We start from the raw sequence: 25,820 nt of genomic DNA on the forward strand, positions 1-25,820 counted from the left end.
CTTTGGAGATGTGTATGTGACCTTGGGCATTACCTCCCTATTGAAACCTCCAAACTCCCATCTGCAGAATCTAGGCTGGATTTAGATAATTCCTAAGGGCTCTTCCAGCTTCACATTTTAGGAAAAGGAAATTATATAAATCCTAGATGCCATAAATTATCCCTCATGGGCATGGAAAACCTGCTTATATAGTAAGTAAAGGCTTTATATATTTTCTAATCTCTACCTGTCAGCATATGTAACTTTATGTATTGTTATATATGTCAAACTATAAACCCTGTTCAGTGTATCTCCATGGAACATGTGGTTCCATATCAGAGTAGACAGGTGTTGCTTATGCTCTCCAAAACTTACAAAGTTTTCTTTTCTTCTATCAGTATTTGAAGTTTTTAACTTAATTTTTTTTCCTCTATGTTGGGGAGGGTGGATTTGAAGCAAAAACAACTTCAAAATTCTCCTTGAAAGGGAACACGATTACCAACACCTTTTCAATCTTGCTGCTACAAGTCAGGTTCCCTTAAACATTAGTATCTCTTTATACAGAGGATATCAAGAATTTAGGCTTGACAACATCATTAAAGAACTGTGACTTTGGATAAGTCATATAGATACAGAAAATTTTAGTTTCCACAATAAAAAAATAAGAGTTTGTACTAGATAACTATAAGATCTCTGTTACTGAAATACTGTGATTCTCTGATTATATATATGGATTATATAAATATATGTATGTATATGAATTAAACATAAAAGCTTCTGAAATGTTTTTCCACTGTTGAGTATATATCTCTCAGGAAAAAGCAACCAGACACTAAGAAATGATCAATTAGGTGGTATATGGTATAAGTAATGCCCCTTAATAATTTACCCAACTGTTTATTTACATTAAGTATCTTCCAAAGCTTATTAAGTCCTCACCAAAAAGATAAGATGCACTACCTAGTTCTCCCTAACAATTCTCAGAAGAAAATAAAATGGTAAATATTTTCTCTGCTTTACAAAGAGAGCAACTAGACATTAATAAGAAAATGGAATATGCTTCAGCAGTTCACTGAACAGACCCAGTGTCAGAAGCAGAATAAAGTGGGGTTCACTGAGTCTACAGACTTTTCCATTACTATTGTGTCTTTAATTTTCTATTACATCTTACAATAATGAATGAATGTGTTTATGTGTTTTGGGGTAGTGGCTCACAGAGCTGGTAGGAAGGTGATAATCATTAAGATATTATGAATGGTTAACTAATTGAACTAGGGGCCCCAGGGCACTAGTCCAGACTAGATTCTTTTTATTAAAGGCCACACAGGCCTTCCTTTGGCTTCTAGCTACAGGGATTCATTGAGCCATATCACCAAAGGCTTACCTTACAAAGGAGGTATTGATCTACAAATATAAATGTTCCCTTACACTTTCAAAAAACTGTCTTGCTCTTTCTAAAGTCTACACAAAGTGTAAATTCAGGTCTTCAGAGAATGGGATAGCCCAGCCACAAAATTTATCATCCCGCCAACTGAAAAGTTGTCTCAAATATTGATCTCCTTACAAATAAAGAATAAGTGGGTATCGTCTCACTTGGGACCTCAGGTGAATCAGATCAAAGTTGCTGACATTTTCTCTTTTCCTCTCCTGGCCCACTTCTTTTCAGATTTATATACTTGCATTAAATGAGTGTTTTGTCTGATCTCTCTAGTTTCTCTTGTTTTGAGTTATTTGGACTTCCACCATAGGTTTCAAAAAATTCCTCAATAATAATGCTTATCATTATTATTGAAAGCAATAGAAATATAAAATAATTTTGAGAACAATTTGGCTATTACCTCAAGTATTTTATTTCACTACCTTAAAAATATTTTTCCTTCACTTAGCAGATATGTTAACATATAGTTCAAACTATTTGATTTACCACAGATCTATTTATAACTCAACAGAAAATAAGCCCATTTTATTAAGATAAAGGATGAACATAATAATAAAAATAAGCTAATTAACAGAAGCTTGACGTAAGATGTTCCTTCCAAATTGCTTCAACACCTTAAGATAAGGTTAGCTGTAATATTTCTAGTTTGGGGCTCAAACAAAATAGTCTGGCTAGCTGCTCTGAAGACAGGGCAAAGATGGAGCTGCTTAGGAAATTGCCTGCACTCCCAAATTTGTTGAGCCAAAAAATGCACGGTACTTTGCATGGACTGTGTGGCGTGCACAGAAGTCAGCCCGGATCTACTAAATTCTTACCGAAAAGATGGAGCCAAGGGTAATAAACACTGGATTCTAATGAACTAATGGAGTACTATTATCTCTGATTGTGCTCATGTGACTACAACCCATTTTACACACAGCAGGCAGAATAAATCAGATGATGACACACTCTTGCTTATCATCCTTCCATTGGCTTCCCACTGCACTTAGAATAAAACCTAAACACTCTAAACTGATTTCCAAAGCCCTACACGGTCAGACATCTACGTATCCTTCTGACCCATGTCAGGTCACACTCTCTCTCTTTCACTCATGGTGGGCTACATGCTGATCCTCTGACTCTTCCCCTAACAGAGGGAGTTTACTCTGCCTGAAACCCTTTCTCCCTGAGCTTTTTCATGATGGATCCTTATCTTTTAGATAGCAATTTAAATGTGAACTTTGCAGGTATATCTTGCCTGACAAGCCACTCTAATGTAGCGACAAAGATTGTTCCTTTGACCAAAATTAGGCAGGCTCCTTTGAGCCCTCTTTTTGACTAGGCCTTGTCTTGGGCCCTATACTCAACTGGCCTAAGTTAGTCTTAGCAAAGAATCCTACCAAGTCATCCCTCCATCTTTGATATGTGATCACCCTTGACATCTAATCAAGTTCTTCATCCCTCACCCTTGATGTCTAAGCCTTTGGCCTTCCTTTAATACAGTAGTTGAGCAAGTTCAGTAAGAATCCCCCTACGTCTGATATTTCCTCTCAGCAATTTTCAATTCACTGACCCCTCATTCTGCTCCTTGGCTAGAAATCCCTAGTTGTCTTTGCTATATTTGGAATTGAGCTCAGCTCTTTCTCCTAATGCAATAATATTGAATAAAATCTATCTACTGACTTAAATGAGTGTCTGATTATGTTTGTCTTTGATAGTAGCCACCCAATCCCCTGGTGTCAATTTACACTATTTTCATTCCCTGCATAGAACTAATCTCTATGACATTATACTGATGGTCATTTGTTTATGGCCTATCTTCTTACACTATGGTGTGACCTTTGGGAAAGCAGAGACATTGTTTCTCTTGATTACCACTTCATCACCAGTGTGTTGGGCCTTAGAACACGGCTGGCAATGACCACAACACTAAATAAATTTTGTTAAGTAAAACAATTTTAAAAATTATGTTTTCATGATTTACTTAAATGGGTATGAAAATAATGTGTAGAAGAGAATGCTGAAGTTATCATACACATAAAATTTATCAACAAAAGGTAGAAATGAATACAACAAATATGAAAAGTCATTTCCTTTGGTTTCTTCTTCAGACATGACTGTGTTTTCCAAACTTTCCACTGCGTTTTACTTTGAAAATTAGAAAAACATTAAAAAAACACTAAAGAAAAAAAAAGAGTGGTTTATGAATTACCAGTTTTAGTTGGTTTATGTGTTTCTTTAGTTGGTAAGATTCTTTGCTAAGACTAACTTAGGCCAGTTGAGTATAGGGCCCAAGACAAGGCCTAGTCAAAAAGAGGGCTCAAAGGAGCCTGCCTAATTTTGGTCAAAGGAACAATCTTTGTCGCTACATTAGAGTGGCTTGTCAGGCAAGATATACATGCAAAGTTCACATTTAAATTGCTATCTAAAAGATAAGAATCCATCATGAAAAAGCTCAGGGAGAAAGGGTTTTACTTTCAAGTTCTCAGATTATCGATTTTGTGCCAAAAAGAAGGCACATAAAAAATAAAAAAGTAAAAAGCAAAATTTCACAGGAGGAAAAATTGTCAAAAGTAGTATTTCCTTCCTTCAAGTTCTAAAACCTGCCAGATTTTAAGATAACCTAGTAAATAACAGAGTGGAGGAAAGGGAAGAAGAGGTAAGAGTCTCATGCTGGGTATCACTTTATCTGTATTTCAGGAGAATCAGGACTAAATGCTGTTTTCCCTGAGTAAACTGAACCAGTAGTGAGCAAGGACAAGTGCTCTATGTGAAACCGTTAACCGAGTGCAACAAACTCAAGAGGAATAGCAGCACTCTGCTTATGGCACTGTTCGCCCCTACTCTCCAGGATATCCTCAGATACCCATCATGGCATCTATCTTTAAAACATTCCTTTGTTCACTGCTGCTTAGTATTTTTGACTATTACTGTTGGTATTTAATCATTTCTCTTTGTATAAGTAAATACAACATTGTCAAATTGCATAACATGAAGATTAATTAAGATAATCAATTAAGTTAAGGTAGTATGAAAAATAACTTATCCACATTTCTCCAATTAGAAAAAAGTTTTGATGGACTCGACTGGGTAAACTCTTGCTTCAGGGTTTTTACACAAGCTATTTGTTCCCTCTATCTGTTGATGCTTTTTTTCCCCCCCCAGAGAGCCAAACGACTTACTTCCTCCTGTTTTTTAGGTCTTGATTCCAATTTCATTCTCAGTTAAGTCATCCTGACCAACTATCTGAAATCATAATCCTCCAACATAACCAATTTCCATTTCCTACTCTTTTCCCCCTAAGTACTTGTCACAATATAACATCCTATACTTTGTTTACTGTCTACCTCAAAAATGCAATCTATGTGAGGGCAGGTATAATGGTCTGTTGTATTTCTACTGTATTCCCAGAAAATTAGTTTGTTGAGTGAATGAATAATATGAGTAATTTGCCACTGTTATGATATTTGAAAGTGTGTCTTATAAGTTTAATCTATTTATGATTCCCATCTTATAGTACAGGACCACTAAAAAATCTCTCTTGTGCTTAGAAAAGGATCTCAGAATTCAAGGACCTGGAATTTCTATAGTTCATTTTGTACTCCTGAAATCTTGAAAGATGGAAGAAAACCTCAAGTGAGGCGACCAGGGAGCATGACATTGGTTGCTATGGACCACTGAAAAAAATTATATGCAGTGTCAGAGTGTGTTGATGGTGCTATGTCAAAAAACTTGAGAACTTTTCCTAGTGTACAAATTCCCCTTTGTTAGTAAGGTTATTCTGCATGGGGTTTCAAAATGAAAATTGTTCTTGTTTTAGTTTGAGTGTCTGACTTTGGTCTCCTATAGGAAATGAGGAAAACCAGTTTATCTACAAAAACGGAGTTTCACAGAAGGACCTTGATTAAAAACAAAACAAATAACAACTCTTATTCACAAGAATAACAAAGCAAATCAAACAAAAATTTCATTTATCTTAAACCTGAGCAAGAGCAGTGCTCTTTGAACCATAGAGGGTCATACTGTGTAATTTCTTGTTAGCCAATATTATCGGCTGAATTGTGTCTCTCCAAAATTGTGTCTCAACCCTGGGACCTCAGAAAGTGACTGTATTTGAAGATAAAGTCTTTGAAAGGGAATTTAAGTTAAAATGAGGTCATCAGGGTGGACCCTAATACAATATGATGGTGCTCTTATAAGAAGAAAAAATGACAACAGAGACAAGACCATGTGAAGACACAGGGAGAAGACATCTATCTACAACCCAAGGAGAGAGGCATCAGAAGAAACAAACCCTAACACCTTGATCTCAGACTTCTTGCTTACAGAATTATAAGAAAATAAGTTTCTCTGTTAAAGCCATCTAATCTGTCGTACTTTGTTATGCCAAGCCTGGCAAAATAAGAGCCAACCAAGAAATGCCAAAGACTGTCATCAGGGCAAAACACTTATCAAGAGGTAGATTTACATTTTAGAGTTGTTCCCTCTTCAACCAGAAGGTTCATATTAGACAGCTGCTGGTTTGTTAATGCTTCAGATTTACTTGGTAGTGTCCACTGATTCACTTAAGAACCTAAGAAGCATGCAGGACACTAGAAACTTCAAGTCAGGAATAGAAACTGAACAGTCCCATTCACAAAAGTAGAAGAACCATAAACCTTCTCAGGGAATGATTTTGCAATCCTACTGCATTATCTCACTCCCTCTCTCACAACTTTTACATCACAAATAATTTGGCTGACAATAAAACTCAGAGCTGGGGAAGTGACATTTATCTACAATAATCAAAACTATGGTCACAGAATCATGTTCTCGTTCTTTTTGTTGTTTTTCTTGTTCTTTTTCTTTCCTTTGTTTCTTCTATTTTTCTTATATTCATCAATTTTTTATTTTGAACATTATCATGTTATTTCATAATTCATTAGGGATAATATTGTAAAATAGTTTTACTAGTTTCTGGAAGAAAATCAATTATTATAGGAAAATTCCTACAGGATACGTAAAAAGTAATTTAGCTGACTAAAATAATGACATAAATTCTTCTCTTCAAACTGTAGCAGCAGCAGCTGAACAATCCTTGAAGACACATAAAAGCACTATTCAATTAATAATACTTTATATTATTTTTAAGGTATTAATATATTAACTGCTACCTTTTGAAAAATGTTTCAAAAACTTTGAAGAATCAAATGTAACCAAAACCAAAAATTAGGAACTTATTTCTTAAAAGTTACAAATAGTCTAGATTACTAAAGTAACATTTTTACTGTGGTTAAAAAATACATAACATAAACTTTAATTAACATTTAGAGTACATTGAAAAGATTTCCTTACCAATATTGGGGTGCTTCAAAAGACGGCAGATTCTAGCTTCTCTTTCCAGTTTCTGATGATCTGTTTTAAAAAATAAATCATAAGTCTCAGCAAAAAAGATTAAAAGACAATAAATAGCATATCAAAATGACATAAAGCCTTTACACTTATGTATCTTTTGATCTCTTCTTATAAAGTGCTAATTTCTTGTATTAACAGTTATAGTTATCTGTAAAAAAGAAAAAGTTGAAAAGAATAAAGCCACACTTTTTTATTTGCAATTAGGTGAACATAATATAGTTTAACAATCTAATTTTCTTTCTTTTTCATTGGCTTGACACTTGATAGAGTGAGATACAGAATATAGCTGAATTTAGACAGGGCCGAGAAAACGGTGAAATTGTCACAAAACAATAGTATTCTTTCTTTACCTTAAGTATATATTATTACAACAACTGTAAATAACCCAATATACACATACACATTTAATCAGAGGATGCCTATCTGGAATTTGAAATACCATGGAAACAGTGCTAAGTAGGGTTACAATTTGGCCCTAATGAAGAAATATTTCCTGTCTAGTTCTATTTTCTATCAACCACTCTTCATACAATCATTGGTCCAACTTCCCAGGTTTATGATGCTCTTTCTTAAATCAGAGACTTCCGAAAGTCCCAAATTGCTTGTTCATCTTCCCCCTTCTACGTTTCCCTAATCATTTCTTTGAAGGGGCATGACCCCTGTAAACTTGCATTTTAAGAACTATCTGATACTCTTCTTTGGTTTCTTTGTGCTGGTTCATGTGCATATATTTAGAACCAAAATCACTAGCCAAAGCACAAAATTAATGGCAAAAAGAAACAATAACAGAGCAGAAACACACCTTGCCAATAAGGACAGCACTGCAGAGTGGTCATTAGTTGAGAGCCTCATGTAGATATCGGACTTAAAATTTACAATAGCCCTCTGAGAATAGACAATACTATATCCTTATTTTAAAAAATATAAAAACTAAGGCATAAAGAGGTTAAGTGATTAGTGGCATCTACCAAATCAGCTTTCATTAACGAGAGTCATAAAATAGCCTTAAAAGGAGAAGAGGAACACTTAACATAACTACCAACACATAGTCTATACCAATGGTCCTCCAACTCTGTGGTCTCAGAACCTCATAACACTCTTAAAAATTATGAAGGACCCCAACGAGTTTTATTCATATGGTTTAGATCTATTCATGCTTACTCTATGAGAAGTAAAACTAAGAAAAATGTTAAATATACATTAATTCATTTAAAAACAATAATGAACCCATTATATTAACATAAGTTATTGCATTTAATTTTTAAACTTTTTATTTGGAAATAACTAAAACAGAAAATTTGAAGAACAGAACTAAAAACACTTTATATAACAGATTTCTCAGATACATCTATTATTAACTTTATACCCATTTTAAAAAATCATTTATGTTCTATGTATGTGTACATGTCTGTGTATGTGTATATGTATACACATTTAATTAACACATGAATATATATATTCAAATATGTGTTTTTATTTATACCTAAACTAATTTTCTTCTGAACTATTTGAAGGTAAGTTACGAACATGAAGGCCCTTTTTTACCCCTAAAATTTCAGTGTATGTTACCTTAAAATTGTGAGACTCTCTTATAATCACTGCATAGTTATCAACTTCAGCAAATGCCACAGTAATACAATACTTTACCATCCATGTTCTAATTCTGTCTACTTAACCCAATGATGCCCTTTCTAGGATTTTCGCCTTCTAACACCGGATCCAGCCTAGGGTCAGATGTGGCACTTAGTTGTCATCTCTCTTTAGTTGCCTTTAATCTGGAATATTTCCACAGTTTTTGTTCTTTATGACCTGACAATTTTGAAGAATATCACATCTATCTTTTAAAAAGAATGACTCTCATTTTGCTATTGTCACGTTTGCTCATGATTTGATTTCGGCTATGCATTCTCAGCTAGAACACCATCCTTCTCCAGCTGTCACATATGGACGTACACATTGTCCACCTTCTTCTCAAAAAGGGTAACTTTGATCACCAGGTCAAGGTGCTGTTGAATTTCTCTGCTAAATATTATTCTTTTTTTATTTTTCCTTTGTCACTAATAAGTATGTGGTGAGACTTTTTATGGCCAGTAAAACATCCTGGTCTTCATCAAAATTTTCGTGTAGATTTTGCATTCAGTGATGATTCCTACCTGAACCAGTCTTTACTATGATAGTAGCAAAATTCTGATTTTCTAACTCCAGCACAGTAACATTTTTATGAAAAATACTGTTATTTTTTTTAAAGTCAATGACACTTTAATAAGAATTAAGGACAAATAGTAGCTACACTTATGGTAAACAGAGCATAATGTTTACCCAATCATTATGCTGTACACCTGAAACTTCTGTAACACTGTGTCAACTATACTCAAAAAATGATTTTGAAATGAAAAATTAAAAAGAGTAGCACAGTTTTACATCTTTGCCAAAACTCTTTCATGTCTGGATTAATAGCAGACAGCTGTATTCTCGTGTCTGCTTCTATATTCAATCTACTGTACTATGTTGTTTTGGTTGAAGTATATCAACAAAATCTGACCGCACAAAGATACATAGCTGGAAAAGAAAGAGTACTGTCACAGCCTTTTCAGATAATTGTGGGTATTGTTCTTCAATATCATCCCAAAACTCAACAAGTGATAGTTTTTTAAAGGTTAGTTGCCATGTGAAATCTGAAACCTTATCAATGCACTTTATGAACCATATCAATAAAGTCATGAACTTTAAATCAAATTAATTTTCAACATGAATATAATAAATTTTCTAATAAAATAAAATTTTACTCTGCTACATTAAAATTCATTGCTCTTTCTTGTACTTCTTTTATACCCAGGCATAATTTTATAACAAGATGCACCATTTGGAAAATATTGGTTTAGCATGTTACGTAGTTCTTCCAAACACTGACACATTTCATTATATACTATCATAAAACAATATCACCACTAATATCACCAGAACAATCTTTAAATTTGGGAATTCATCATGTTCTCATGGGCAAATACAAGTTTTCCAAAATTCTAATTTTTGTTTGAAAGCCTGAACTGTATTATTGGCAATAAATGCTGTCAGTTGTCTTCCTTTAAGCAACAGGCTCACTTTGTTCATTTTGAGAAAATGTCTTTCAATAACCTAAGTCCGAATAATCATAGCTAGTTTTTCAGTTGTAATTTCAAGTAAAAATGGTATCCCATGAAAGACTATCTAGTTCAGCTTCCAGCTCAAACAACTACAAGTTACTTTTCCTTGAGACAACCACTGTACCTCAGTATGGAGCAAAAGTGCTTTACACGTTCTTCCCATTTAATCATGTAGATTGTTGCAAAGATATGTGATCAAAGATCAAAATTTAATAACAGTAATAATTTTACTGGTTCATCATGTGAAACCCTCAGTGAAGTAAGGTCTTTTTAGTCTCTTAAGTGCATAGTGCTAAAAAATACAGATTGAATAGTATAGTTCCATGCCACTGTCTTGATTCATGCAAAGGTCCCAGCAATTATACCCACTATTTCTTTTGCATCTAGGTATAAACGTCAACACACAGACACACACACAGAAAGCAGATAATGTCTTAGATTTACTATGAAAATAATTTTGACCTTGTAGGTTCTCTAAGAGGGTTTCAGGGGACTCCTGGGTCTACAGGCCACACCTTTGAGAACCACTGGTATATTCCACAAAAAAAACAAAAACAAAACAAAATAAAAACAAAACAAAACCCTGTGTCATATAATACTTCTTTTTAGCAATTTTGAAAAAAATTTTTAGATACGTATAGTGTTATTTTTTAAGTAATCTCTATACTCAATATCGGTATATAGTGTTATTTGTGACTCAAATAGAAATAGTGTTTTAAAGAATCAGCACAGCATTGGATTGGCTCTAACACTGTATCCACTACATCTGGATTACCAAATATAAAGACAGATATTCTCCGGCCTTACCATTGTCTAAAACTACAAGCACCTCAAATAAATGTAAAATGTAAATTCTTCAAACTTCCTATCTCTTTAACAGGTTCTCATTCTTAAGATAAGCTACTTCTAGAATATTCTCACTTAGAAATATACAAGTAGGGGTGTTTGGGTGCCTCAGTCGGTTAAGCATCTGTCTTCAGCTCAGGTCATGATCACAGGGTCCTGGGATCAAGCCCCATGTCAGGCTCTCTGCTCAGCAGTGAGCCTGTTTCTCCCTCTCTCTCTGCCTGCTGCTCCCCCCACTTGTGCTCTGTCAAATAAATAAATAAAATCTTTAAAATATATATATATACAAGTAAACACAAAAGGTTAAACCCAGTTTGAAACATCTAATACTACCTTAAATCCTGCAAAGTGTCCTATGTAAAACATATGCTTATAGAAATTATAATTTTGTTGTGAAGACAGGGATACGCAAATACATATGCTATACCATGTGATATATATATTATGTATAATTATTTAATATGTATATACATCATCTGATACCTATTTAATTATATTAAATAAAAATAAGATGACAAAAGATCTTTTTTTTAAAGATCTTTATGAACAATATGTAGATAAACATAATTACAGAATTTTATATAGCCTATTCTTATGGGTTGAACTGTGTCTTATAAAATTCATGTTTAGTTCCTAACTCTTACTAGCTCAGAATGAGTATGTATGTAGATCCAGGGTCTTTAAGGGGTAATTAAGTTAAAATGAGGTCATTAGGGTAAGCCCAACTTCAACATGACTGGTGTTCTTGTAAAAAGAGGCATTTAGAACAGACATACCTTGAGGGAAGACCACATGAAGACAGAGGGAGAAGACATCTACAAGCCAAGGTGAGAGCCCTTAGAAAAAACCAACCTGTTGAAACTTTGATCTTGGACTTCTTGCCTCCAGAATTTGCTAAGAAATTTCTGTTGTTTAACCTCTCATATGTGTTACTTTGTTATGGCAGCCCCAGCTAACAAATACACCAAAGTATTAGTTTTCCACTGCGATATAACAAATAGCCACAACTCTGGAAGCTTAAGATAACACACATTTACAATCTCACAGTTTCTGTGGGTTAGGGACCTGGGCATAGTTTAACTGAGCCCTTTGTTTTAGGGCCTCTCAAAAGGCTGCAATAACTATATCAGATAGGGTTGGGGTCTCATCTAAGGACTAGAGAAGGATCTGTTTCCAAGCCCATATGGTTGGTGGCAGTACTCAGTTCCTCAAAAGCTGTGGAGCTGAGGGTCTTGGTTCCTAGCCAGCTCCTGGCTAGTGGTTGCCCTCACTTCCTTGTTATGTGTCAACATGGCAACTTGCTTCATCAAAGCCACTCTGGTAAAGAATCTGCTACCAGAACGGAAGTCACCATCTTATCTAGCCTAATCACAGAAGTGATATCCCATCATATTTGTCATATTAGATTGGCTAGAAGCAAGTCCCTAAGATGGCCCACTTTTAAGGGGAGGTAAGTATACAAGGGCAGGAATACCAGGAAGCAAAGATCACGGCCATCTTAGAGGTTGCCTGCCACATCTAACTTTATAATAGCACTGATGTTTTCATGGGCTTTCGCTTCACTTAGTTTTTCTTCCATACAATCACACAACTTAGTGATCTCCTGTGACTCCTAAGGCATTCTTCACTCTCCTCCTGGGGCACATTCTGACATTCCAAACCCAATGATAGAACTAAAATTTTCATTAAAACCAAAATTTAGCAATAATTGGAATGCTTCACGTTCAACATCAAGTTTACAACTTTCCTTTAGAGGGAGCAGACAGGTGAGGAGGAGTGGTTAAGTGCCCATTAACACCAAAGCACATTTCTGTATTTATTCTTCTAAACAGATAAGTTTTACATTTAAAATTTCCTTTCCTTTTATTTCAGTCAGCAACAAAAATCATGCATCCCTACCTCATCATTCCCAGCTCTCACAACTATAATGGTAAGAAGCAAAGACAGATTATAAAAGGCAAGACATCCATAATACTGCTTATCACCATCTAAAGATTTTCTTTTATTATCCACTCACCCTGCACATCCTGCAGCTACGGTAGAATCAGATTCATTTATCATTTAATATTTATTAAAGTAGTCAAACTATAATAGTTTGACTTTTTTCTTCCTTTGAATCTTCCTTTGAATCTCAAGCGCACACAGTTATATGAATAAAATACAACCCCTCAGGCTGTAATATTGTCAGGTCTGAAAAGATACATGCTGTTAGCAATGGATGGTTGAAGATCTACCCTACAAACAATGCCATAAAGAAATATATCATCATTCAGTTTTGACATGGTATCAGTAGGGAATAGTATTACCCAGTACAAAGAACTCAGCATTTCAAAAGTTTCTGAGAATTTTGAGATAATGTAGTCACTTCTTCCCAGTTTTAAGATACTTTTAGATACTTTTTAAATTTAATAAGGTATTTATTTCAAATGAGGAGATAACTGTGATTTCAAACCTAATGAAGTAAATCCTTCACTCCTGTTCCAAATCAAATTTTAATCTTTATGGAGAGTAAGTCTGATCACAAATGGAAATTAAAGGGCTAGCCCTGAATCACTTTCACACAGCAACAAGAGTATCACTAAAGCTACATAAAGCAACAACTTATTTATCCAGCCAACATCAGCCGATGAACTTTCATCGAGTAAATTTCAAAAGTAACTACCTCCTCTACCCCAAACGACAAACAACTTAAAACATTAACCTGCTGGGGGGAAATCTAAGAATCATTGCTTTCTTAAATGACATATAAAATAATTTAACCTTTTTTGACACCATAGGGTCATTATTATTATCATCATTACTCTGCTGTAATTCAGTGAAGCTCTCAGAGGCTACCGAGGTGTGAGAGCCCACAGGGTACTTCCCTGTGTTCAGTCTGCCCCATGCCCCTCAAAGTGGAATCACCTTGTCAGCACAGGCAATGTCAAGGGATGGTTTGGGCAGGCGGAGGGTAACTATCATAACTGGTCACTTACCACTTTCCCTCCAAACACACACATGAGTGTAAACATACAACCTAAGGAAGACATGGATTTGCCACACCCAAGAGGGTTCAATTCTTCCAGTTCCCCCTCATCACAGACAGATTCCCACCCATAAAGTTATCTTATATAGCAGTTACACAGGAATCACCCCTCACATCCATGAAAATAGAATGTTTAAAACCCAGCTCCATATTAATGTTTGTTCTGTTGACCTTTGGCTTGCCAGTGTAAACTGCTACCTTCCTTGCTCCTACCTCTTTGGTTGTTCCTCGGCCAGTGCGCCAGTGTGAGATCAATGCCTTAGCTCTATCTATTTTTGAGGGCAGGTTAATCCTGCTTTTCTGGCTTCTCCACTACCACCAACCCAACTCGATTCTTAACTTCGTCACATTTGTTTGGTTTCTAAGAAACTACACTCTCAAGTAAGAGACAGCCCTGCTCCCCATCTAGAACCACACCTGCCTGGCTGTCCATTTTCAGAAGAGGGAAGATTAAACAAAATGGACCTAAACTACTTTAAGTTTTGTATTGTTGCATCTCTTTATTATACCTTTTCTATTTCTTCATGTGTTTTTTACTGTCAGCTCTTACTGCTGTATCTTCAGTACATAAAACAATTTCAAGTACACATAACAGGCATTAAATACATCTTTGTCAAATGAATACATGAGTTAATGACAACTGCCCTTTCCTTGTTTCATAACTGCTATGAACTAAGAACAGAGGAAAACAAGGATATGAAAATATAAAATAATTACAAATAACCTGGCAGTGAGAACCTGAAGAAACGTTTTCTGAACAAAAGGTGCAATGTTTAGCGCATGAATTCTGGAGCACTATAATGTGGCTACTCAGAGGCCTTATTCCTAAAGATTTTTTGAATTACATTCTGAATACATTTTCTTGTTAGAGAAATTACTTCAAGCTAAATGAGGCATTCCTTTGGTAGGAATATAGATTCTGTCCACTTAAGTAGGTCACATTTAGAACCACACTGTAAGTTAGAAAGAGCTATTTGAAGGGGTCACTTCATTACAAAGCCTGAGTATGATGTATATGGATTTAAAGCTATCATATTCATTTAACAAAGGTTTTTAAAATTCATAATTAAATATTATCTTTCATTGTATCCTTTTATTTTAAACTAGGCTTAATCCATATCATAAATTTGATTTTTTTTTTTTTAACTATTTGACCTAGATTCTTTCTGACATTAGGTACTGGTCACTTCCCATTACTTTGCCCACTAACATCCTGGATACATCAGTAATATTCTATAACTATATAGGATGATGTTCTTCCTTTCGTGGTAAGGTAGAATTAGATATATGTGCTAAAAGTTCATATATCTTATGAGTGAAACCTGTTGAATAGCTTTTTTTTTCTGTGTGGGAAGGTCATGCAAATGTTAGTTCTGAATTATGATGTCAGTCAAATTTTCATTCTATATGGACCAGAAACCATGGCTTATGATTTCTACAGAAAGCCTTTTTCTCCCTGACTTTTTAAAACATTCATCACATGGGAGTTAAAGCAGGCCTCTACTTCATTTTTCCTTCTTTCTGCAGTTTCACCTGTGGAGGAAGATGGAATTGCCCACAGATGCCAGAGAAATAAAAGGCCTGTAATGAAAGCTCCTGATTTTGTAGCAGTAGACACAGAGACAACCCAGAGGGATGGAAAGACCTCAGCTTCCAGAGTAAAACAGACAAGAGTTGCTATCTGGTTCTACCACTTACAACTAGCTGGGTATCAAAGTACCTTGACTGCTCAAAAGATTCATCTATAAAATGAGCATAAAATATCTAGCACCAGGCAGCATATCTGGGACAAGGTAGGTACTCAATAGATTATGGTATCATCATCATTTCTATTTTTACTAGAAATCTATAACGCTAAAAAAATGAAATCCCTAACAAATGCTATTAATTCCTTCAAGTTTTAATGATTTTATATGTACTCTAATATACTATGAAAATAATTTTTCCATAAAATCATATGATTATGCAATTTGGGCCATTTGTTGCTAATTGAAACAGTGGGAGAACCACCAATATCTACAGTCAGAAAGAGACAAATTAATACAATAAAATATGGACAAAAACTCATAGTTATTCAGTGTTATGGTATATTCTAAACATCTCAAAAAACAAATAAGAATACAGGAAAAAAAGTGAGTGTAAAATTTTCAAACAAATTAAGCTGACTAGTTTTATATCCAAACTATGTATTTTTTATTCATTCATTTCACACATCCAAAATGAATGGTGCCTGATAAATAATTTATCATATGACATTATTTCAGAGAGAGTTACCAGATAATATATTTAGCCTATTTTCTAGGGATGTAAAGGAATAAAGAGTGAAATGTGATGGTACCACTCTTAAGCTGTCCTGCAGGAGAAATATTTTTCTTCTTCCACTACAACAGTAACATTCTTTTTTTTTTTTTTAAGATTTTATTCATTTGAGAGAGAGAGAGCGTGCATGCACACAAGAGCTGGGGGGAGGGGCAAAAGGAGAGGGAGAAGTAGATTCCCCACTGAGCAGGGAGCCCAACCCAGGGCTAGATCCCAGGACCCTGAGATCATAAACTGGGCCAAAGGCAAATGCCTCACCAACTGAGCCACCAGGTGCCCCACAACAATGACATTCATTCAGAGACATGACATTATATCTGTTATGAAAATAATGCTTTACACAAAATTATGAAATGCAAGACAAAATGTCTTATAAGACTTTTGTTGAGTAGCAACTTAAACAAGCATACAATATGTATAGGCCTCTCAGAACTACAAAGAGTGAACATTAATTTATATAAAATACTTTTATATAAATGTTTAATATCTGGTTATACAGAATACATAGAATATCTACCTACCAAGAAAGTAACAAGGGATGGGAATACTCTGTTCTGACACACTAGAAGTCTTAGGAAAATCTCCTAGTAAGCCTCTCATTAGTTCTAGGTGATGGGCTAAGAGAATCTGAATTGAGCTTTTATCCCTGAGAGGAAGAGGGAGTGTAACTGTGTAGCATTTAGGCACAGGGCAGAGAATGTTGTAAAGACTCTTGCTGGAGTATAGATACCCTCCAGATGATAAAGGGAGGGGATGGACAGGAAGCCCTGCTTACGCCCCTTTAGTACTAGGTGACATCAGCCAACTCTCCTCTTAGTAAGTTCAAAGCCTCTCATGGTGTTGCCATCCTCCTCTTATGGGGGGGTGCCTCTGCCTGTCTGTGTGTCTCTCATTTTGCTAACATGGTGGCATCACTCATTACATGTTCTAAGGCAGGGAACTTGTACTGTGAGGCTCACCAAAGGATTCTGTCAGGAGAAACAAATCAGAAGCAAAAGAACAGGAGAGTGGTACCCAGAAAAGACAGATAGCTAGGACAAGTCTCTGCAGCAAGTCACGGTCAAGGCATGTTCACAGAAGGAGAGCAAACTTCCCTACATGGCATTTAGAACACAAGGTGTCAGACTGAGAGTTCACACAGAACAGATAGATGTCTCAATAGTATGATTTTAAGCTGTTTTGGCTCAAGTGACTGTTGGTATCATAAAAAAACAAACTTTTTTTTTTTTTTTTAAAGCAGGCTCCATACCCAATGTGGGGCTTAAACTCATGACCTGAGTTTTACTGACTGAGCCAACCAAGCACCCCAAAACAAAACTTCATATAAACAAATTATGAGGATATTCATTGATGCATATTAATAATTAAAGATATTTCAATTTATATCTTTATTTTAATAGTATGTCAATAATTCATATGGCATTTTAAAAAATTATTCTGATCATATTCTTATAGAAGGGTAATGAGATGAATTTTGCATCTCATTCTGCCCTCAGTCTCTAGAATTTGGTCTATCTAGTACTCTCTCCTAAGTGTAATTTTACTTGTGCTTTTGGAAGAATTTAGCTGCACAATTCCATTCTCATGTTTAGACATAACAGAGCTAAGTCACTTGAGACATTCTGTATTAAAATATTTTAAACTTACTACCTAGAGACTACAAGGACCCAGAACGGAAACAAGGCATAGTGAAGATAAATACAATCCATGCTTTACCATTTTTCAGTGGCCCAGATGACTTTTGTAGGCAGTTGCACAGTAACACAAGAGAGCATTTACTGTAGGGATTTCACAAAAATATCTTTTTCTTACTGTGGTAAACATAGTTTGCTATTCTTAAATCTTTTTCTACTAATCAAATACACACAATTTATTCAAAACATGAAAAGGAGAAAATATATGGTTTTCCACAGGACATTTTTCCTAATGTAGTTTAATATTAATAAATTAAAAACAAGGATAAAAAATAACTTTGGATAACAATTTAAAGATTTTATTTACTTATTTATTTGAGAGAGAGGAAGAGAGTGAGCGAGCATGAGCAGGATGAGGCGGGGGGTGGGGGGCGAAGCAGACAAGCAGATTCTGTGCTGAGTGCAGAGCCCTACATGGGGCTTGATCCCACAACCCTGAGATCATGACCTGAGCTGAAATCAAGAGTTAGACGCTCAACTGACTGAGCCATCGAGGCACCCCCGGATAACAATTAGAAGAATAAAGGAAAGAAAGGAGAGACACATGAATTTTTATGATTCCTTTAAGCATCTGGAACATTCAGTTATACACTTTTCTGTTAACGAGTTTCCCTAAGAGGTAACTTTGAAGCTAACAAATCTTAAACTTCAGCCCCCTAAGAGGATCTTACCTATATGATCTCCTACAGTTTGAGATAAACAAGAATGGCTTCCTATTTAAATTGGACTCTAAAGGCATGAGATTTTGTCTGGCTAGCTGCCCTGGAGCTACAAAGCAAAGTAGGCTCTGTTGTGAGCGCGCTGAACTTCCACCACTGGCAAGGTAAAGATGCACATTCCCATGAGCCAGATTTGGCCCTGAGGAGGGATTGATTGTCTTACAATGGACAATCCCCACAAGAACTACATGGAGAGCCAATGTGACTCAAAAGAGGAGTAGAATGGCAGAAGCCCAGGAGCTGGAAAGGCAGCTAAAAACATGGCCATCCAGACAGGGGAAACATGGCCATCATTAGCAAAATTGTCACCAGTGGTCCCTAAAAAGAACTGTTCAAAAACTCACAAAAATGTCCCATGAGATCAGTAATCACACATCTCTCAGACAGTACCAGTACAGATTAGAAATGTACCAGTGAAATCAAACACGCACAGCTCCTTAAAGCTTTGTCCTGAAGGGGCACCAACAGCAACCAGGGAATGGGAGAGGAATTGAGGTGACAAAGTGTCGGGTACTACACCTTTCTCTGGTCCCTGGAGTCTCTCGAGTGTGAAACAGGCCTGACTTGGCAGAGGAGAGAAATGTCAAATGATATTACACTGGTCAGGACTTTTTAATTTCTGAAATGAGACTGTTGCCGTGACTCAAAGGAAGTGCAAAGCTCTGAGATCTGACCAAGACTTCTTCCAGGGCAGGAGTGAACAGCTACAGTGAATTTGAGGGAGCTGAGGAGAGGGGGTTTCAGTGGGGTGCAAATGATCTGATTATAGTGTTTTCATATAATAGTCAGAGGTTACAAATATTTTCCTTAACAAATCTAAAACCATCTAGAATCTGGATTTGCTGAATATTGTTATTTCTTTCACATTGCATTCTTCCGCTCAGAGTTCCCATGTTCAATTTCCTTTGGAAGCAGAGCTATAAAAAATAGATTACATTAGAATACCTATGAAATATGTTTGTGTACTTTCCAATCACCTAAAAACTTTCTAGATAACTTACAGTTTACAGTGTATCATCTTATTCCATCTGATCTTGAAGTTACAATGCGTCTGAAATGCAGGTCAGAATTCCCTGGACTTAAGAGAGTGTCATTCTTAATTCATCATTCTAGATGTCATCCTTCATCATTCATTGGTAATGAGTATTTATCTTTTGCTTAGAATTCTCTATCTCAAGTAAGTGCTGTATCATTTAGAAGACATATTTGCCACTGGCATGGCATTACAAACTAGGCCAGCTCTAAAGCAAAAGCTTTTTGCAACCCTGCTTGGCCCGATGTTTATAGTTTATAAGGACGCATATTAAATGTCACCCAAATTGACTTTGGTTCTTTCTAAACTCTAAAAGAGGAAGATGCTTGCCTCTCTGTGGAAAACTTTCAAGCCATCAGCAAAAAATCTGTCCTGGACTGACATATGAAATTAACGTCTACTTCCATTATAATGAACAGACCCACTGCCCAGCTGCTATATGTCTACTGTCTGTAGAGTGACACTGAAAGAAAAATCTAATTTGTGTCAATCCACAGATATTAGGAGAGTCAAAACAAGACTCCCTAACAGCTGGAAAGGGGTCAGGGGAACCCCTGGGAGTTGATCATTTTTTTCTGTATCACAGTTAAAAGAAATCAATGGCTACTTCCCCCCAGGGAATAAAATGCCAGCAGCACTAGGGAGAAACCCATACCATTTGCTCCTTAAAACATGAGACTGTAGGAATTCTGCCAAGTGACCTGGAAACACCGGACTGTGACCAGAGGCCTTTGAAGAGAGCATCCTGCATTAGCTTCTCGCAACAGAATCAAATACGCAGCTATAGTCCACCCGTGCACATTCCATCCTTGACAAGTCCTCTATCTCCTACACAATATTGTTTTTCCTTTTCACATCATCTTATTCCTGACTTATGTGCCCACTTCCCTTATTTACCTTCTTTCACCCTGATATTTTTTCTAAAAATCTTATTGTAAAAATGATAGATTTCAACGAGGAATTATATGCACATATATGACATATTTCAGCTGGAATAAATCTCATTTAAAACACCACTACCCAGATATAACATTATTTACATCTTGATCCATGTCCTGACAGTTGTTTTGCATATTTATAACACACTACTTCTGATTTTAAAATCATAGTTTATATGCTTTTGTAAACTACCTGAATCTCTCAAGCAATCGCTTAGTAAAGACAGACTGCTGGCTGGCCGGCTAAACAACTGAACTGATAAAAGCTTACAAACTAGAATGTGGGGAGGCAGGAAGATCCTTACCAGAAAAATATACGCTAGTCATACCAGATGCCCCTCCATGCAATTTTTGTCAAAAGGATGTGACTAATTGGCTCCTCAAAACATTTGCATAAATGGTAAAGTTCCCATGGAATCAGAGGGAAATTAATTATTCTAGTTAAAAATTTCACTTTTGGGAGAAAAAACAAGACTAATATGTAAATAATGGACATGTAAATGTAATTGTACTCACAGAGGTAAAATATCATGTAAAATTTATAAAATTTTCAGGCTTGTATGAAAATAAAAACAAAATCTTCCATCTAAAATAGCTGTACTGTTTACTTCATTCACAATTTATTATTATGCTTTATTCATCAACATCTACCATTTGTCTTCGGGTAAGCCAAGATCGACATAGGCTCTACGGAAGTGATTAAGACACAATTCCTGTCATCTTGGAATTTGCAACCCAAATGAGGAGACTCCTTTAGCTCTGATTTTTTATGTCCATATACTGGCCAAAATACAAGGAAAATACGGAAAAGAGATCATTCACAATCCAGGCTATCTCTATCATACAAACCATTCAAATCTTAGGAAATTTTTATTTGGCTTTAGTGGGTCTCCTTCCCCTATCCATTCCCTGCACCCCAACCATTCAATCTACTTTGCTAATTAAAGATGGCACCTAGCCAATCTTCATCTGCACCCTGCCAACATGTTAGGCTACTTCAACAAAGGGATAACTCGTCCACACAGGGCTTCTCAGTTCCTTGACCGCTTTGTCTCCAGTGATCTGGAGATTACTTCTGGCCCATTTCAGTCACCACGCTTGTAGTCATTCCTGGAAACTTGGTCATCCTCCTCCAGAGTCAAGAAGTTAAAAACCCATATCCAACCACCAACTGCTCATTTTTCAAACGGTCTGTACAGAGTCTTCTAGTTAACTTTTTTCAACTATCAGGACCTCCAATCCACTGACTCCTCCACTTCCAATCTGTAAGTCCTCTCCATTATTCACTTTCCTCCCCATCCCTGTGGACTCTCACCTCCAGCCATTTAAGTCCCTCAAATGTGCCATGAATTCTCCACCTTAGAACCTTTGTGCATGCCGTCCCCACTGCTGGAATACTCACTCATCCTTTCCTTGTCTAATTTATACCTATTCATTCTTCATATTCTAACACAAGTTCTTCTCTTTAAGGAAGCCATTTCTAACAGGCTCAAATACTATATTATTGGCTCTCATACATAGTACAAATTCCACTTCATTGTTACTTGCCACATTTGTGATTTTTTTATTCAGTTGTCGGATTTTTTTTTTTAAATGATTATCTCAATAAACTATAAGGTCTGGGCAGCAGAATCTAATGTGGTTTTTTTGTTGTTGTTCATCATTTTATATCTTATACTTAAGACAATGCCTGACACATAGCAAAGAAACAATAAGTATTTATTAATAAATGTATAAGTAAACAGGGAAAGGTGGTATAAACAAGAAAGCAGGAGTAAAAAAAAGAATGGAGACTACTCTTGATGTAACTCAGTTTACTTCCTTCTTCAGTGGTCACAAATATATGAGGATAATCTGGTTAATCAATCAAGAGTTTTCTGTAAGAATCAGACAAGACAAAAAGCATCTGAATAAGGCAGCCCCGTGTCAGCATTGGCCACTGGATGAAAACTGAGCCTGGATTCTAGAAAATTCAGTGCTTATTGGAGTGACAAAGAAAGGATTACCCACTAGATTATCAGAAAGGTAAAAATCAAGTTTATATTATATATATTATATATATCAACATATAACATGATATGATATAATTAAAATCTGAACTACAGGCCTTAAGTGATCAGTCAAGTAAAAACAGCCCCATGTATACAGAAAAAAAAAGGGGGGGGGCTTTTCCTGGTGGCAAAATAAGTACAAACCTAAAGGGGATATCATACTAATGTTATGTAGGAAATCTGCATACATACACATAGAAGAGTATCTAGTAGCACCTTGACTCAAGCTTCAAAGATCAACCAAAGCTGTTTATTTTTTAAACAGTTGTGAAATAAACGGCCATGAAAGTAAAGATTTGGTTTTTTATTTATTTATTTTTGACAGCAAAGATTTTAAAAGCTAGAGTAAAATTTCAAACAAATAGATTATTTTATACTTTGATAGTTCTGGTCAGCTGAAAATCAGGTTACCTGAGGGTTAAATGAAAGAACCACTTTTTGTATGAATTGTCATTAGAAGTCTTTGTAAGCTATGTTAATGCAAATCCCCTGTTTAATAAAAACAAACAGTCCTATGAAGGAGCTACTCTAATGTGAGTAGCTACTGAGCTACTCACTGAGCCCCACAGCAGGAAGAACTCAAGCAAAGGAGGCAGCTGGATCCGGGTGCTCTGTAGCAGATGGGACCTTACTGAGTATCAGTCTCCTTGGTCATAAGATGTGAAATCATAGCACCCATAGGACACTTCCAAGACTCCAAACCCTTCTAGGCATCCTTAACTCTTCATGACATACTGGGCTAGACTGAGATCTCTTCCATTTCTGTGATTCTATATTTGGTTCTGGAATTCTTAAAGTCTAGGTGGACGCAAAGCACATCTAACCCAAGGGCATTTCCCCAGTCTGATATTCTAAAAAAAAATTATTTAGATATAAAACACAAACAAGCATATGGGACTGCATATGCCATAAGTATATTGTGCAACGGTCTTTCACAAAATGCACATACCAGCACCCAGATGAAGAAAGAGAACATGACCAGTACCCAAAACCCTTCGTACTTCCAGCCCAATCTCCCAGACCAGAGTAGCCACTATCCTGACTCCTAACAATATAGTTTAGCTTGTGCTTGTACTTAATATGAAAAAAAAATAATACAATGTGTACTATGCCTTGGTTTTATTTGATCCCTAGAACACATTCCATTCACGTAGTACTGCTCTAAGGGTCTGGTGTACCAATATCATTAAGAGATGAAAATTTGTTCAAATGAATGCATGGGTAGATGAAAAAACAAATTAGTATGAAAAGTTGTTACTGCTAAAGAGCTAATTAAATTTACAAAGGTTTAGTGTAACTGACATATTTACTTTATGACCACAACATAAACAAATAGTGGGTAAAATCAAAAGTAGTTTAAAGTTTAGTAACACCCACATGTCAGAATTTAGTCTCTTATCCTCTTTTTTACTACTACATGCTGTTTTTTAAATGCCTTCCCCTCCCAAGCCCCTTTACTTCTCTTTTACTCTTCTCTAGATGTCAGCCATACAGACCAGTTTCTGCTCTTCTGGGTTAAAATAAAATCAACAATAACATGTAAAAGAAAACAGAAAAATACTAAGTTATATCCCTAAATCATGGATAGGGAGAAATTAAATTTTCAAAAAGTCACATAATTGAGTTTGGAGAGCTCTCATTTCAAAATCCAAAATAATTTAAGCCAAATCTCTAAATGCAAATTCAAAATCAAAGCACAAACCAGGAAACATCAGCCCTCCATTACAATATAAAATTTAATTTCTTAGAAATACTCAGCATACATTCTTTATAAGGATATCAAGCTCACAGTAGCTATCAAATTTACTAGTATTTTAGGACAAAGATAACCAAATCCAAACCATTAGGAAGGAATAAAGAAAACAAGAAAGAAGAAGGGGAAGGATGGCTTCTGTTAACACAATGATGTATATGAAGACCAGCTAAAAAATACTTGGAAGTACATATCTCTCAAGCCTACTGAAAAGAGGTGTAAGATTTGATGTACTGACGTTTCTTTCCAAAGACTGATACAAGTCAACTAAACACAAAGATTAAGGTAGATTTACTTAGGAATTAAAGTGGTAATAAAATTTTTAAACTTACTATAAATGCCACTACGAGAACTAAGAACCTTACCTGTCAAAGGCTCCATGTCCAATGGAAAAATCCTATGCAACTGTTCTATAGTAAAATTCTGTCACAAACCTAATGGTGACTGAACTTTTCCTTCTTGAGTGAGCTTTGTTTTAATATGAAAATATTATTTCCAAATTAATAAACTACAGAATACGGCACAAGCTTATTACGGAGAAATTTGTTCATTTCTGGCTTAAGGAACTCCTTTCTACTAGTCCCATTTGCTTATTATGTTTAAATTCTTATCAGTGATCAGGTTCTGTGGAGGCAGAAATTAAGACAGTATGGGGTGCAAGATATTTACAGGAATCAACACTTGTAAAAGAATGGGGAAGAAAGAAAGGTCAGGTGGAGTGTGAACGTGAACCGTGATGCAAGTCCAACAATGCTTTGACCAACTGGACCTTGGAATAGCCATCTCTCTGCAGCTGAAGCTGACTCTGTTAGCGGCTCTGCTGACTACCTGCCCCACACCTGGCCATCAAGGCATTCCTTACAGGGGGATTTGAATGGCCTATCTCAGTGTCTGCCACAGTTCTTTAATGGCACATGAGCTTAAAAAATCGTTTAATAGGTCGGAGAAGCTAGGTGGGCCAGGAGAAGCAAACACATTTATAAATTAGAGTTACTCTAGGGTAAGTTCCCATTAGGAATTATGTGGCTTGGGGCACCTGGGTGTCTCAGTTAAGCGTCTGACTCTTGATTTCATCTCAAGTCATGATCTCAGGGTCATGAGACTGAGCCCCACTGGGCTGGCTCCATGCTGGGCTTGGAACCTGTTTAAAATTCTCTGTCTCCTTCTCCCTCTGTCCCTCCTCCTTTGCATGTGCACTCACTCTCTCTCAAAAACAAATGAATAATTAAATAATTAAATAATATAAATAAATAAAAAAGGAATTATCTGGCTAGGGACTGCTGCTTTTACAGATGAGGACACTGAGGTCCACTGAAGTAGAAATCTGCCTGGTCACATAGAACTAGAAGAAAAAATGTGTTTTATGGGAAAACCTGCCCTTGGCCTGAATGTAGGTGACTGCCATTGGGATATGGAGTGATGGCACCATCCCATTCGGGGACTTGAGACAAACAAAGGCCTCTTAATGACAGGTCTGATTTATGGAACACCTTTCTCTAGGCAGGCACT

At 36.0% G+C, this 25,820-nt stretch overlaps 1 protein-coding gene across 15 annotated transcripts in view; it reads right to left on the reverse strand.

Annotated features, from left to right (window-relative positions):
• Positions 1 to 25,820, reverse strand: part of CAMK2D (calcium/calmodulin dependent protein kinase II delta) — a 313,065-nt gene that overhangs the window by 206,585 nt on the left and 80,660 nt on the right. For all 15 annotated transcript variants that reach the window (XM_026499226.4, XM_048212367.2, XM_026499219.4 and 12 more), the window contains exon 3: positions 6,731 to 6,790. In XM_026499226.4, coding sequence (XP_026355011.1) covers positions 6,731 to 6,790 — 60 coding nt within the window. The remainder of the gene's footprint in view (positions 1 to 6,730; positions 6,791 to 25,820) is intronic.

The sequence above is a fragment of the Ursus arctos genome, unplaced genomic scaffold (assembly GCF_023065955.2).
Source record: "Ursus arctos isolate Adak ecotype North America unplaced genomic scaffold, UrsArc2.0 scaffold_11, whole genome shotgun sequence".
Lineage (NCBI taxonomy): Eukaryota > Metazoa > Chordata > Mammalia > Carnivora > Ursidae > Ursus > Ursus arctos.